We start from the raw sequence: 13,397 nt of genomic DNA, 5'->3' as shown, positions 1-13,397 counted from the left end.
ACCTGTAGGCAGTAATCATCAGAAGATTCTTAAGGTTTACATAAAGAAATGTAGCCAGGCTCTTAACTCAGCACCTAGTCTATTACAAACACTCAATAAATGTTTACTCTATAGTTGTTGTTTGGGCTTAAGGTATATGGTTGCTTTTATTCCAGAAGATCTTTTTCCCAAGAGAAACTTGTTATAAACAGTGTGAGAATTTTATTAAAACTAGAGAATTCTCAGGATTTGCAAGAGGGAAATTAGTCATACTCAGATCACATTTTCTAAGTTCAGGGTTGTTATCAGGAGATTTGATGTGTCAAAATACCTAAATATGGAGCTCAATTCCCTATGAAAGACTTCCTACCCACTTATACACAAGAGGGAGAGAGATGACATAGGCACACATTAGATTGTTTGGAAGTGGGGAGGTGTCATGTCCTGAAGATATTATTAGGCTATTCTCTGAGGGACATTTTCATAATTCTTACTAAAAGCTTCGTAAAAGCTCAACATAATGAAATAAAAATCACATTCTTACTTTTTTGTTATGTAAAACCAGAATTCATCATGGCCATCAGACCCAAATAGAAATACTGTAGCTCAGACAGTAAGGAATCTGCCTGCAATGCAGGAGACCCAGCTTCTTTCCCTGGATTGGGAAGATCCTCTGGAGAAGGGAATGGCAATCCACTCCAGCATTCTTGCCTGGACAATTCCATGGACAGAGGAGCCCGGTGGGCCACAGTCCATGGGGTCGCAAAGAGTCGGACACGACTGAGCAACTAACTCCAGTACTGCTACTGTTGTATTTCAAGCCATCACATTTGTCCACATACCAAATTATATCAATTTTAAAGAGCTTAAGTGATTTAGGATAGCCCAGTTCTTGATTTCTGGGAAAATATTATCCTATTGGTGAACAGCAATGTGTTCTTAACTCAACCACCTTCTCTGAGATTATTGAAAAGCAGTTATCTAACTTTTTGATAGTTGGAGACCAAGGTATAAACACCAAACTGAAAATTTTGATCATTCACATGTTGCACTCACCTTATATAATTTTTTAGAAATATATTGTGTATTCAGTTATGTTTGCTTCAAGAAAAAAAATTTTCACCTGACAAATATTTGCATGCTCATCTGTGATACACATTTCCACTGGAGCTGCAAGCACAAGAGAACATAAAGATGTAGTGCCTGCACCCTTGGCTCTTGGGCTTCCCTGGTGACTCAAACAGTAAATCATCTGCCTGAAATGGAGGAGACCTGGGTTCTATCCCTGGATCAGGAAGATCCCCTGGAGAAGGAAATGGCTACCCACTCCAGTATTCTTGCCTGGGAAATCCCATGGACAGAGCAGCCTAGAGGGCTACCTTGCACACCAGTGGGAGAAATAGACAGTGTGCATGGAAAAACCCTTTTGAAAAAGATTACTGTAGAGTGTGATGAGAGGAAAATAAGAAAAGTAATGTGACAGAAAATAACTAGTTGGGGGGAGTGGCTTCTTAAGATAGAATGTTGGTATTTGAGACAAAATGTGAAAAAAGAAAAATTATGCCAATGACATGAAGAATTGAATTGAACTGAATCTTTAACATCATTGTGTTCTAGATAGACAAAAATTGTCCCAGGATGAATCACCTAGAAATCCTAGATTGAGTATAATAAACATCCTTTTAAATCTAGGGCTGAACTTAATAATCATAATCATATGACAATCTCAGAGGCAGAAAATGGAAGGATCTGAAACAAAAGTGACAATCTTGTTAGAGTGTTTTGACCATTAAAAAATTAATGCACTTAATCAGTTCAGTTCAGTCACTCAGTCGTGTTCAACTCTTTGCAACCCCATGAATCGCAGCACGCCAGGCCTCCCTGTCCATCACCAACTCCTGGAGTTCACTCAGACTCACGTCCATCGAGTCAGTGATGCCATCCAGCCATCTCATCCTCTGTCGACCCCTTCTCCTCCTGCCCTCAATCCCTCCCAGCATCAAGTCTTTTCCAATGAGTCAACTCTTCGAATGAGATGGCCAAAGTACTGGAGTTTCAGCTTTAGCAGCATTCCTTCCAAAGAAATCCCAGGGCTGATCTCCTTCAAAATGGACTGGTTGGATCTCCTTGCAGTCCAAGGGACTCTCAAGAGTCTTCTCCAACACCACAGCTCAAAAACATCAATTCTTCGGCACTCAGCTTTCTTCACAGTCCAACTCTCACATCCATACATGACCACTGGAAAAACCAAAGCCTTGACTAGACGGACCTTTGTTGGCAAAGTAATGTCTCTGCTTTTGAATATGCTATCTAGGTTGGTCATAACTTTTCTTCCAAGGAGTTAGTGTCTTTTAATTTCATGGCTGCAGTCACCATCTGCAGTGATTTTGGAGCCCCAGAAAATAAAGTCTGACACTGTTTCCACTGTTTCCCCATCTTTTACCCATGAAGTAATGGGACCAGATGCCATGATCTTCATTTTCTGAATGTTGAGCTTTAAGCCAACTTTTTCACTCTCCTCTTTCACCTTCATCAAGAGGCTTTTTAGTTCCTCTTTCTGGCATAAGGGTGGTGTCATCTGCATATCTGAGGTTACTGATATTTCTCCCGGCAATCTTGATTCCAGCTTGTGCTTTCTCCAGCCCAGTGTTTCTCATGATGTACTCTGCATAGAAGTTAAATAAGCAGGGTGACAATATACAGCCTTGACATACTCCTTTTCCTGTTTGGAACCAGTCTGTTGTTCCATGTCCAGTTCTAACTGTTGCTTCCTGACCTGCATACAGATTTCTCAAGAGGCAGGTCAGTGGTCTGGTATGCCCATCTCTTTCAGAATTTTCCACAGTGTATTGTGATCCACACAGTCAAAGGCTTTGGCATAGTCAATAAAGCAGAAATAGATGTTTTTCTGGAACTCTCTTGCTTTTTCAATGATCCAGCAGATGTTGGCAATTTGGTCTCTGGTTCCTCTGCCTTTTCTAAAACCAGCTTGAACATCTGGAAGTTCACGGTTCACATATTGCTGAAGCCTGGCTTGGAGAATTTTGAGCTTTACTTTACTAGCGTGTGCTGCTAAGTCGCTTCAGTTGTGTCTGACTCTGTGCGACCCCATAGACAGCAGCCCACCAGGCTCCCCCATCCCTGGGATTCTCCAGGCAAGAGCACTGGAGTGGGTTGCCATTTCCTTCTCCAACGCATGAAAGTGAAAAGTGAAAGTGAAGTCACTCAGTTGTGTCCGACTCCTAGCAACCCCATGGACTGCAGCCCACCAGGCTCCTCTGTCCATGGGATTCTCCAGGCAAGAGTACTGGAGTGGGGTGCCATTGCCTTCTCCGTACTAGCGTGTGAGATGAGTGCAATTGTGTGGTAGTTTGAGCATTCTTTGACATTGCTTTTCTTTGGGATTGGAATGAAAACTGACCTTTTCCAGTCCTGTGGCCACTGCTGCATTTTCCAAATTTTCTGGCATATTGAGTGCAGCACTTTCACAGTATCATCTTTCAGGATTTGAAATAGCTCAACTGGAATTCTATCACCTCCACTAGCTTTGTTCATAGTGATGCTTTCTAAGGCCCACTTGACTTCGCATTCCAGGATGTCTGGCTCTAGGTGAGTGATCACACCATCATGATTATCTTGGTCGTGAAGATCTTTTTTGTACAGTTCTTCTATGTATTCTTGCCACCTCTTCTTAATATCTTCTGCTTCTCTTAGGTCCATACCATTTCTGTCCTTTATCGAGTCCATCTTTGCATAAAATGTTCTCTTGGTATCTCTAATTTTTTTGAAGAGATCTCTAGTCTTTCCCATTCTGTTGTTTTCCTCTATTTCTTTGCACTGATTGCTGAGGAAGGCTTTCTTATCTCTCCTTGCTATTCTTTGGAACTCTGCATTCCGATGCTTATATCTTTCCTTTTCTCCTTTGCTTTTCGCTTCTCTTCTTTTCACAGCTATTTGTAAGGCCTCCCCAGACAGCCATTTTGCTTTTTTGCATTTCTTTTCCATGGGATGGTCTTGATCCCTGTCTCCTGTACAATGTCACGAACCTCTGTCCATAGTTCATCAGGCACTCTATCTATCAGATCTAGTCCCTTAAATCTATTTCTCACTTCCATTGTATAGTCATAAGGGATTTGATTTAGGTCATACCTGAATGGTCTAGTGGTTTTACCTACTTTCTTCATTTTCAGTCTGAATTTGGCAATAAGGAGTTCATGATCTGAGCCACAGTCAGCTCCTGGTCTTGTTTTTGTTGACTGTATAGAGCTTCTCCATCTTTGGCTGCAAAGAATATAATCAATCTTATTTCAGTGTTGACCATCTAGTGATGTAATAAACATCCTTTTAAATCTATGGCTGAACTTAATAATCATAATCATATGACAATCTCAGAGGCAGAAAATGGAAGGATTTAAAACAAAAGTGACAATCTCTGCTTCTTGTTAGAGTGTTTTGACCATTAAAAAATTAATGCACTTATCAGCATGCCTGAGTTTCATTATCATCTTGAAAATTATTTACTATTTGTGGTTTCTTTGTTTCTGTGTATCCAAGTTCCAATCAGTATTGTTTTCCTTCCGCCTAAGGACTTCCACTGCACTTCTTATTGTGCAAAACACCTAGTGACATTTTGTTGAATAAAAATTGCTATTTATTGATAGCCTTATTTTTTCATTTTTTTTAAATAGGCTTAATTTTTTAAGAGCAGTTTTAGAGTCACAGTAAAGTGGATAGAACAGAGAATTTTCCATGTCCTCTGCCCCCATATAAGCATAGCCTCCCCCACTATCACCATCATATACCAGTGGTTCACTTGTTAACGGCTAATAAATCAACATAATACATCATTTTCACCCAAACTCCATCACTTACATTAGGATTATTGTTACTGTCTACCTGTGGTGAGTGATTCCTGCTTTCCATTTATGGTAATGACTCAAGTTTTCTTTCTAAAATAAACATATTTTGGTTATATAAACTAATTTTAAAATGTTTATTATTATTATAAAGGGTAATGCAAATATGGAAAAAATTATGACAATGGTTTGCTAGCAAATGGAGTTGGAGGAACTCTGAACTAGGTGGTCTCTGAGGTCCCTGCCAACTCAGAAATTCTACAGTTCAATTTGATGTCAGATCAAGTATGGTCTTTTAAAGCACTGTGTGTGAGCTGTAAGATCAGAAGTAGGAAAAAAAGCCAACACATACATCTGCAAAACATATATGTGCATTATTCATAAATAAATGAGCAAAGCTATAAATTTCTCTCAAAAGAAAATGAAAACTACTATTTTAGATAATCATTATTCATTCTGAATTCCTGGTTATGTAACATGGGATATGAAGTTTACAGTAAATAGAGTGTGAAATTGAGATAAAATAAAATATTCTGACAGCTTCATTTTTTAACCTGAATGTTTAATGTCAATCACTGAGATTTAACTTCTGCTTTAGTAAGAAATGTCCTGGAACGAATTTTGCTAATAATATAAGGTCCTAACTCAGTAAGGAATTGGTCTAGGAAATTATTTTTCAACCAAATGAACAATTGGCTTAGGATCTCTCTCCTTTGTGCTCAACGCCTGGCTCATTTCCACTTGGGGGAACATGTATATTATTTCCATTTGTCATCAATGAACTTCTCTTTCATTTGAATTTAGTTAAATTCAGTAAATGTTTCTTTGGCTGCATCTATTCCTCCCCCACCCCTTTTCCTTGCTCAATTTAGAAAATCTCAACATTTTTGAAAGAAAGATCAAGTTTATATGGGTCTCTTTGCACCACATGTTAGCAGCAGACTGCACTGGAAGCAGCCACACCCCAACACCGCACTTGTCCAGATGCTGTGAGAAGGACTCTGAGCTCTTGTGTGAAATTACCAAGGTGACACGTTCACATTTCAGAGGTGGTATTTAATCACACCCCCAAAATTAAGCATTTGAAATTCTGTGAAGTGAAATGAAGTGAAAGTCGCTCAGTCATGTCTGACTCTTTGTGGCCTCATGGACTATAGAGTCCATAGAATTCTCCAGCCCAGAATACTGGAGTGGGTAGACTTTCCCTTCTCCAGGGGATCTTTCCAACCAAGAGATCGAACCCAGGTCTACCACATTGCAGGCGGATTCTTTACCAGCTGAGCCACAGGGGAAGCCCAAGAATACTGGAGTGGGTAGACTATCCCTTCTCCAGTGGATCTTCCCGACCCAGGAATCAAACCAGGGTCTCCTGCATTGCAGGTGGATTCTTTACCAACTGAGGTTTTTTTTTTTTTTTTTTTTTTTATACAATCATTTTTGGAAAAAGGATAACAGTACTCATTCTAAGATTGAGGAAAATTATGTAGACTTTTAGGGCTTGTACCCACTACCAATCAAGAAAGGGAATGTAGATGGTCATATGCTCATGGTCGACTGACAGTTGCTCTGTTGTGCATGTCTTCTGATAACTTGGTCTGTTATAACCAGTATAGAATATTTATGAAGCCTTAACTGGCTTCTAGCTCTCTAAGTTTACTTGGGGAAGCCCTGCAGTTAGTGTGTATCCACTGTGTGCTCTCCTGGGCAAGTCTGGGTTTAGAGATCAGATTGCAACCTTTTCCAGTAGGCCACCCTTGCTACTCATGCCTAACTTCCTACCTAACACAAGAATTTTGAATGAAATTGATCAAGTATCTTAAATTGTATTTCCCAGGAACAGACCTTAAAGAGAGCAGCAGACAGATAATTTTTGGAGTGCTCTCCAGAGAAAAGTCTACATCCGTGTGTAAGGAGCAGGGAAAGACAAGATTAGACAGAGGGAGATGGTCCCCCCTCCCCAAATGTGTTTACAACTGAAAGCACAGCACAGCCTACAGGAAACCCTGAAACCAGGATGCTCTGTCAGGTTTAGTGCAAATGGAGCCAACGAGTAGGTTTTTGTAGCTCTGTATCATCGCATCCTTGGGGTACTCACTGGGAAAGGGTATAACCTTAGCAAGACAATTCCAGACCTGAGGACAGTCCTCACTGGAAGCCCTCAATACTTTCTACAGCCAGTGCACAACGGCCAAGGAAAGCATTCCAGTGTCCACTCACTGAGTTACCTTATTCTTCATCGTCAACTGAGAAATACACTCTTGCTTTTTGTTTACAGTCATTAAAGCCCTTCTCTTCCATGCTATTAGTTTTCGATGAGCCTATGGAGAAAAGTTTGCATGAATCTCTCCCCATTTCTGTACATTTGGCTCTCTGAGCAAAGAGCCCTGGCATCTGGATTGATGGTTGATCAATTACGAACCCTCAAGTTAAGAGACTTCTAGAGAGATACAGAGCTTCATTTTCCTAGAGCTGGTTGTTTATATTCCGGGATGGTGACACCAACTCCTCTCCACAGAGAAGATTTTAATTTATTTATAATCTAGAGCAAAGTTCTCTCTCTTCCATCCGTCTCTCTCTCTCCCCTCTCTCCCTGAAGAAAAGGAGGCAGATGTGTCCTAGCGTCTTAATTTTGAGCCTCCTCTCCTGTGATGCAAACCTCACTACATCTGCAGTGTGCACTAAGAAATTGGGACAGACTGAGGAAATGGATGCAAAGAAATGGTCTGATCCTTAATCTAGAGCACCTGTGTACGTGTGCGTGTATAACTGCCAGGCAAACAAATGGAAAGTCAAGCTTGTCAAGAACCCTTTTTCACCAAGTGTTAAAGAAAGTCACTCAGTCATGTCTGACTCTTTGTGACCACATGGACTGTAGCCTACCAGGCTCCTCCGTCCATGGGATTTTCCAGGAAAGAATACTAGAGTGAGTTGCCATTTCCTTCTCCAGGGGATCTTCCCGACCCAGGGATTGAACCTGGGTCTCCCGCATTGTAGCCAGACGCTTTACCATCAGGGAAGTCCACCAGGGAAGTCCACCAAGTGTTAGCAGCAGTTGTTTTTACGTTAGTACATTGTGCCCAACTCTTTTGCCTAGAGTGTGATAGAAACTGCCACATCTCCATACTGTAGTTATCCAGATCTTTCCACCTGGGACTTAACAGGTAGGGCTACCTAAATTGAGAGTATGCATCTAATTATGAACTGCTGCTGCTGCTGCTAAGTCACTACAGTCGTGTCCGACTCTGTGCGACCCCATAGACAGAAGCCCATCAGACTCCCCCCGTCCCTGGGATTCTCCAGGCAAGAACACTGGAGTGGGTTGTGGGTTGCCATTTCCTTCTCCAATGCAGGAAAGAGAAAAGTGAAAGGGAAGTCGCTCAGTCGTGTCTGACCCTAGCGACCCCATGGACTGCAGCCTACCAGGCTCTTCCGTCCATGGGATTTTCCAGGCAAGAGTACTGGAGTGGGGTGCCATTACCTTCTCCAAATTATGAGCTAGGCAGTTTGAACAATAACATGTTCATTTATGGCTTCCCTGGTGGCTCAGACAGTGAAGAACCTGCAATGCAGGAGACCTGTGTTCAGTTCCTAGATTAGGAAGATCTGTTGGAGGAGGTATGACAACCCACTCCAGTGTTCTTGCCTGGGAAATCCCATGGACAGAGGAGCCTGGCAGGCTACAGTCCATGGGGTTGCAAAAGAGTTGGACACAACTAAGCAACTTTACAGACACACACACATTAATTTACAGAATATTTAGTGTGCCCACAGCTCTACCCCAAACACATACAAACTCTTAATAATATATGGGATATACACTAGGGGCAGTGAGGTTCCCCAGAAAAGTTCAGTCTTATGCCTACACTCTTAGTAATGTCTTACCATCTACAGTGAAACCCTTGATGCCAGAGATGTACCGGAGGCTGAAGTCTCAAAAGAAGGCAGAGCCCTGGATGAGTTCTCCAGCCCTCCCGGCAGCAGTGGGGAGAGCATGGACAGTTGGTCCCAGCTCGCCAACGAGGAGGACAACCCAGACGACACAAGCAGCTTCCTGCAGCTCAGTGAGCGATCCATGAGGTACCTGCTCTTTAATTGACTTCCCAGGGAAATAAGTCTCAGCGCAGATTCCAGAAATGCATTTTAAATCATTCTCTCCAAAGGATCCCTGATAAGAGCAAAAAGGAAAGCTCCTGCTAGGACCAAGTGCCTGCCTGTCATGATTTGTGCTGAGAGCTCTTAATATCCAGTTATGGTTTCAATTAGCTCGACCAAAGTTGAGAGTCATCTGTGTTCCCTTCTCTGCAGGCTCCAGCTAGTGCATTCAATTATGTGACAACTGTGAGGTTGGTTTGTATTTTTTTAATGAGTTGCTATTACAGCTGGTGTGTTTGATTCTTTCTGGTTCGTTTGTATTTCAGATGCAAGACAGGCTGGGTTTACATGAGGCAAGTGTTTTCACACTGTGTTGTGTTTTTTGGACTGACTGTTGCTCCCTTTCTCTGCCCTGCCCTGCCCTCTGTATTGTTGCTCTAGAAAGCTAGACAGGAGCTTAGAGAGATTAGATTTAGGAGAACCTAAGCCACTCAGGAGACATAAACTAAAAACTAGTCCTCTGTGAGGTGAAAATGAAAAAATCTTCACGTTTCTATCCCAAATCTTATTTGATACCAGGCCAGTAAGTCTAAGGACTTTCCAGAAAGATCAATTGGAAAGTGGCTTCAGTTGCATCTGAGTGTATGCCTCCTGGAAAGGTTTTTCTTTTTTTCCTGCAGTTCAGTCTGTTTAGACTTAGAAAATGTTACAGTGTTAAATGATTTATTGAAAATTTCAAACACTGGTGGAAATGTTACAGTATAGCAATAAAAAGCAAAGAGAATTTGAATCTTTGGGTTTATCATAAGTTTATACAGTTAATTACCTCCAGCATAATGTTTGAGTCATCAAATTTCAATCAGTGAATACATTCAGTACCCCTACGTGAAACCCAAGACAAGAATTTGAAATGAGGGGGTTCAGTTGTTTATTCATAGAACTCCAGAGGGAAGACCGTTCCATTACGCAACACTCCAGCACACATCCTTAGAAAACCTTACTTGCAAGAGAAGTCATTGGAAATTAGAGAAGGTATGAGGACACATGGTGAGTTTGGTGAAATTGGATACATTCCATTGTGCAAGTACAGACAGAACCTAAAAATGGGCTCAACTCTTCTGTGTTTCAGTAAATAGATTCCAGGCTAGTAACTAGACCATATGTTGATTGTGCAACCTACAAAAATGATACAATATATAATTCCTCCTTCTCTACAACACACTGAAGTATCAGATGTGGCTCCTTCTCAAAGATTTTAAGATAAAGGAGCTATAAAACTTTGACATTACCCAACTTTGTACTTACAAATTCTGTAGCCCCATAGGAAAAAAAAAATGAGACAAGTGCATATCCTATGGAATATGCCTCAGAAAAATCCCCTGAATGGCAAAGGGAAAACCCTACTGGTTTCTGTCAAAAAGCCAAGAAGCAGCAAGATCTCCCCCAAGCCAGCATTCTCAGAAGTATCTTAGTCTCTGGAGGTATACCCCAGAAGCCTGTTGCTGATGGATAAACATTCCCATTGTTACTAGAATGAGGAAGTAAGGGGTTATGCTGATTGTCACCCACCAGGTGTGATCCACCAAGTCTGAGCCCACTGCAGAAATTACAAAATACTGATGATGAGGATGATGGTGGTGAGTCAAAAGAGTCTTTTATTGTGTTTTCTCCTGATTTGGTCAGAAATAAACCTCAATTTAGGGGTCCTAGACACAAAGCAATATTCTCCTGGGGATCAAAGGAAGGACCTCTTAGAATGGTGGAACATCGGTGTCGGCAGCGTGGCCAGGTGGCGGAGACTGGCATTAATATGTAAACTTTTGCTTTGTCAGCAATGGCAACAGTAGTGCCACTAGCAGTCTTGGCATTATGGACCTGGACATTTATCAGGAAAGCATGCCATCTTCTCCCATGATTAAGTAAGTAGCCACTGAGATGCAGTGATTGTGAGCCCGCTACTCTGATTCCATCTGGCAATCCATTTTGATCATTCAGGTTGTGCCCGACCACCGGCTTCATCATGTCTGTCCTACCAAGGTTCCCGGAGACGTGTGGTTTCATGTCACTGGAGTAAGAACTCAGGCGTGCCGTAGCCTCACCCTACCATCAACCGCTTTCTATATTTCAAGTCTATCCCTTATACTATAATCGTTTTGGATAAAGCTTATCCATGTGTTCAGACATATATGTCATTTTACCTAGATGGATACAGAGAACCAAAAACCCATTTAAATTGTACCATACCAACCAACAAAGACTATTGTTCAGTAGAATATAGTGTGAGAGGCTTTTCCTTTTCTTGTAGACACCTGGGACTATTGCCATTAATGAGTCCAATACCAAATGGCACTATGATGGAGATACATCACCTGCTCCCCACATTATGAGGCCCTTCTAAAATACCAAGGGAAAAAAGTACAATCAATAAGGCATGAAATATGGTATATAAAGGGAGAGCAACATGAGGTCAGGACTTCATCTAGAATTTGTGATTGTTCTGGAAAATTAAATGAACCAAAAGCTATTTTTGACCATTAGGACATTATTTGGAGATTTCTGAAATTTCAGAAAAATAAAAATGAGATATAGGGCTAAAGCTTCTCCCTGTTCTATTTTTTTGATTATTATCCATAGCGAAAGCACTTTTATGTCACTATTTAATCAGTATCCTGCCTGCGGGAATATTCCTCAGTGATTAAAAGTTGCAGTGCATCCTTTATTGAGCCACACAGCCATAACTCGCAGCTAGAGATGAACATAAACATTATCTTGGGTCTGTTTTGGTTTTGAAAGGAGACAAAACAAACAAAACTACTTTGGGGTAAATTTCTTTTTCTCCTTCAGACAACATTTGTTTAGTTGTCCGTCTTTCTCCCCAGGATGAGTCTAGGACCCCACAGAATACAGAAAGAGAAAACCAAGACCATCTCTACTACCCCTGTTAGCATCCTGCTGCTTCATAACAGCAGAAACTGTATCTAGTGGCTCATTTCACTTATGTTCCTTGGATAGAGATCTACTGAAAAATACAGACCCTTTGGGAAATTGGCCATTCTTCCACAAACAAATAGGTGTTCGTGAAAGAAAACAATTGTACTTTCTCTGGACATTAGGAATACAATGGAATTTACTAGCCAGATTTTAGCAGTAACAGAGAATATAAGGAGAATCCTCCCCCATAAAGAGACACATTTTTAAGAGCACCTGCAGTTTAATTTCTAGACAGGACAAAAATACGGGACAATGATGAATTTCCCAAGATGACCACTTGCTTTCAGCTACTGGAACATATACTCTAATTTTAAAATCATTTACTAAAGCTTCCCACTATTTGCAAGGCTCCCTAATAAGTACTCACTATAATGAAAATACCTCAGATATTCAACATGCCTATATTTAATGAGATCCTTACTTCGGTTTTCAGAGTCAGACATGACTGAGCGACTGAACTGAACTCACTTCAGTTATGAGTCTCTAGTTCTAAACAACCCTCAGCCTGCTAACAATTCCCAATAAAAAGAAAAAAAAAGAAAAATTTCAACTAATTGAGATATTTTGTCGTACAACTTAAGATCTAAAGTTTGTGATTGTGTTTTTCCTCATTTCAGGTCAAAGAACCAGATATATGTAGAAAAATATTTTCCCAGACTAAAATGCAAATTTATGTTGCTATCATGGTATAGAAAAATAATCAGTCTTGAGATGGAAATACAAGATCCTTTAAATGACAAATAAAATGCAGAAGAAGGATAAATCCTCCAATCGGATCTAGTTACCTACTAAATATTTTCTTGACTATTCAAACCTGTGAGGGTTTGTAGAAGGAAGGTTGAGAAGAATTGAAAATTGCATCTCTCAGAGTCTCCCACACCAGTCATCTCAACTAAAACCATGCAGTTTATGTGGCCTTTTTTTTAGGGGCAAGAATATCTATTTCAGACCCAGTAGTCCAATGTAATAGCCATGTTAGTACTTCTCTAGTATTCGTTTACTCCACAAAAACCATAAATATATTTCAAGAGCTTTTATATCAATAAGACCCATCACTTCATCTTCCATTTACAGCTTGTTCTTCCTAAACATTACCAACCATATACTGTTGTTTTCTCCCAAAGTGAATTGGTAGAAGAAAAGGAGATTCTTAAAGGACAGGCAGAAACCATGGAGGGTAAGCCACTTTCCCATAATTTTGAGACACAATTTGCCTATGATCTTCCCATGGAAAGCGTAGTAAGGTGGTTATGTCTGTGTTCAGAACGTGCCTCTGGAACGCCGGTGGGAACAGCCAGCCGCCAGGGGAGCCTGCTGGTGATCAACTTTGACCTGGAGCCAGAGTGTCCTGACACTGAGCTGCGAGCCACTCTGCAGTGGATAGCTGCATCTGAACTCGGTATCCCCACCATCTACTTTAAGAAATCTCAAGAAAACAGAATCGAAAAGGTACCTTGACCCCTGTTTCAATATCATAAG

The 13,397-nt window shown here is 40.9% G+C and overlaps 1 protein-coding gene across 1 annotated transcript in view; it reads left to right on the top strand.

Moving 5' to 3' along the window:
* The window catches only part of SPHKAP (SPHK1 interactor, AKAP domain containing), a 138,040-nt gene that overhangs the window by 111,173 nt on the left and 13,470 nt on the right, over positions 1-13,397 (top strand). The window contains exons 8-11 of the mRNA XM_055574472.1: positions 8,727-8,912; positions 10,760-10,846; positions 13,043-13,095; positions 13,183-13,367. Of these exons, the coding sequence (XP_055430447.1) occupies positions 8,727-8,912; positions 10,760-10,846; positions 13,043-13,095; positions 13,183-13,367 (511 nt within the window). The remainder of the gene's footprint in view (positions 1-8,726; positions 8,913-10,759; positions 10,847-13,042; positions 13,096-13,182; positions 13,368-13,397) is intronic.

This window comes from Bubalus kerabau, chromosome 3 (genome assembly GCF_029407905.1).
Source record: "Bubalus kerabau isolate K-KA32 ecotype Philippines breed swamp buffalo chromosome 3, PCC_UOA_SB_1v2, whole genome shotgun sequence".
In the NCBI taxonomy this organism is placed as follows: Eukaryota; Metazoa; Chordata; class Mammalia; order Artiodactyla; family Bovidae; genus Bubalus; species Bubalus kerabau.
This window is presented reverse-complemented; position numbering and strand designations above follow the sequence as displayed.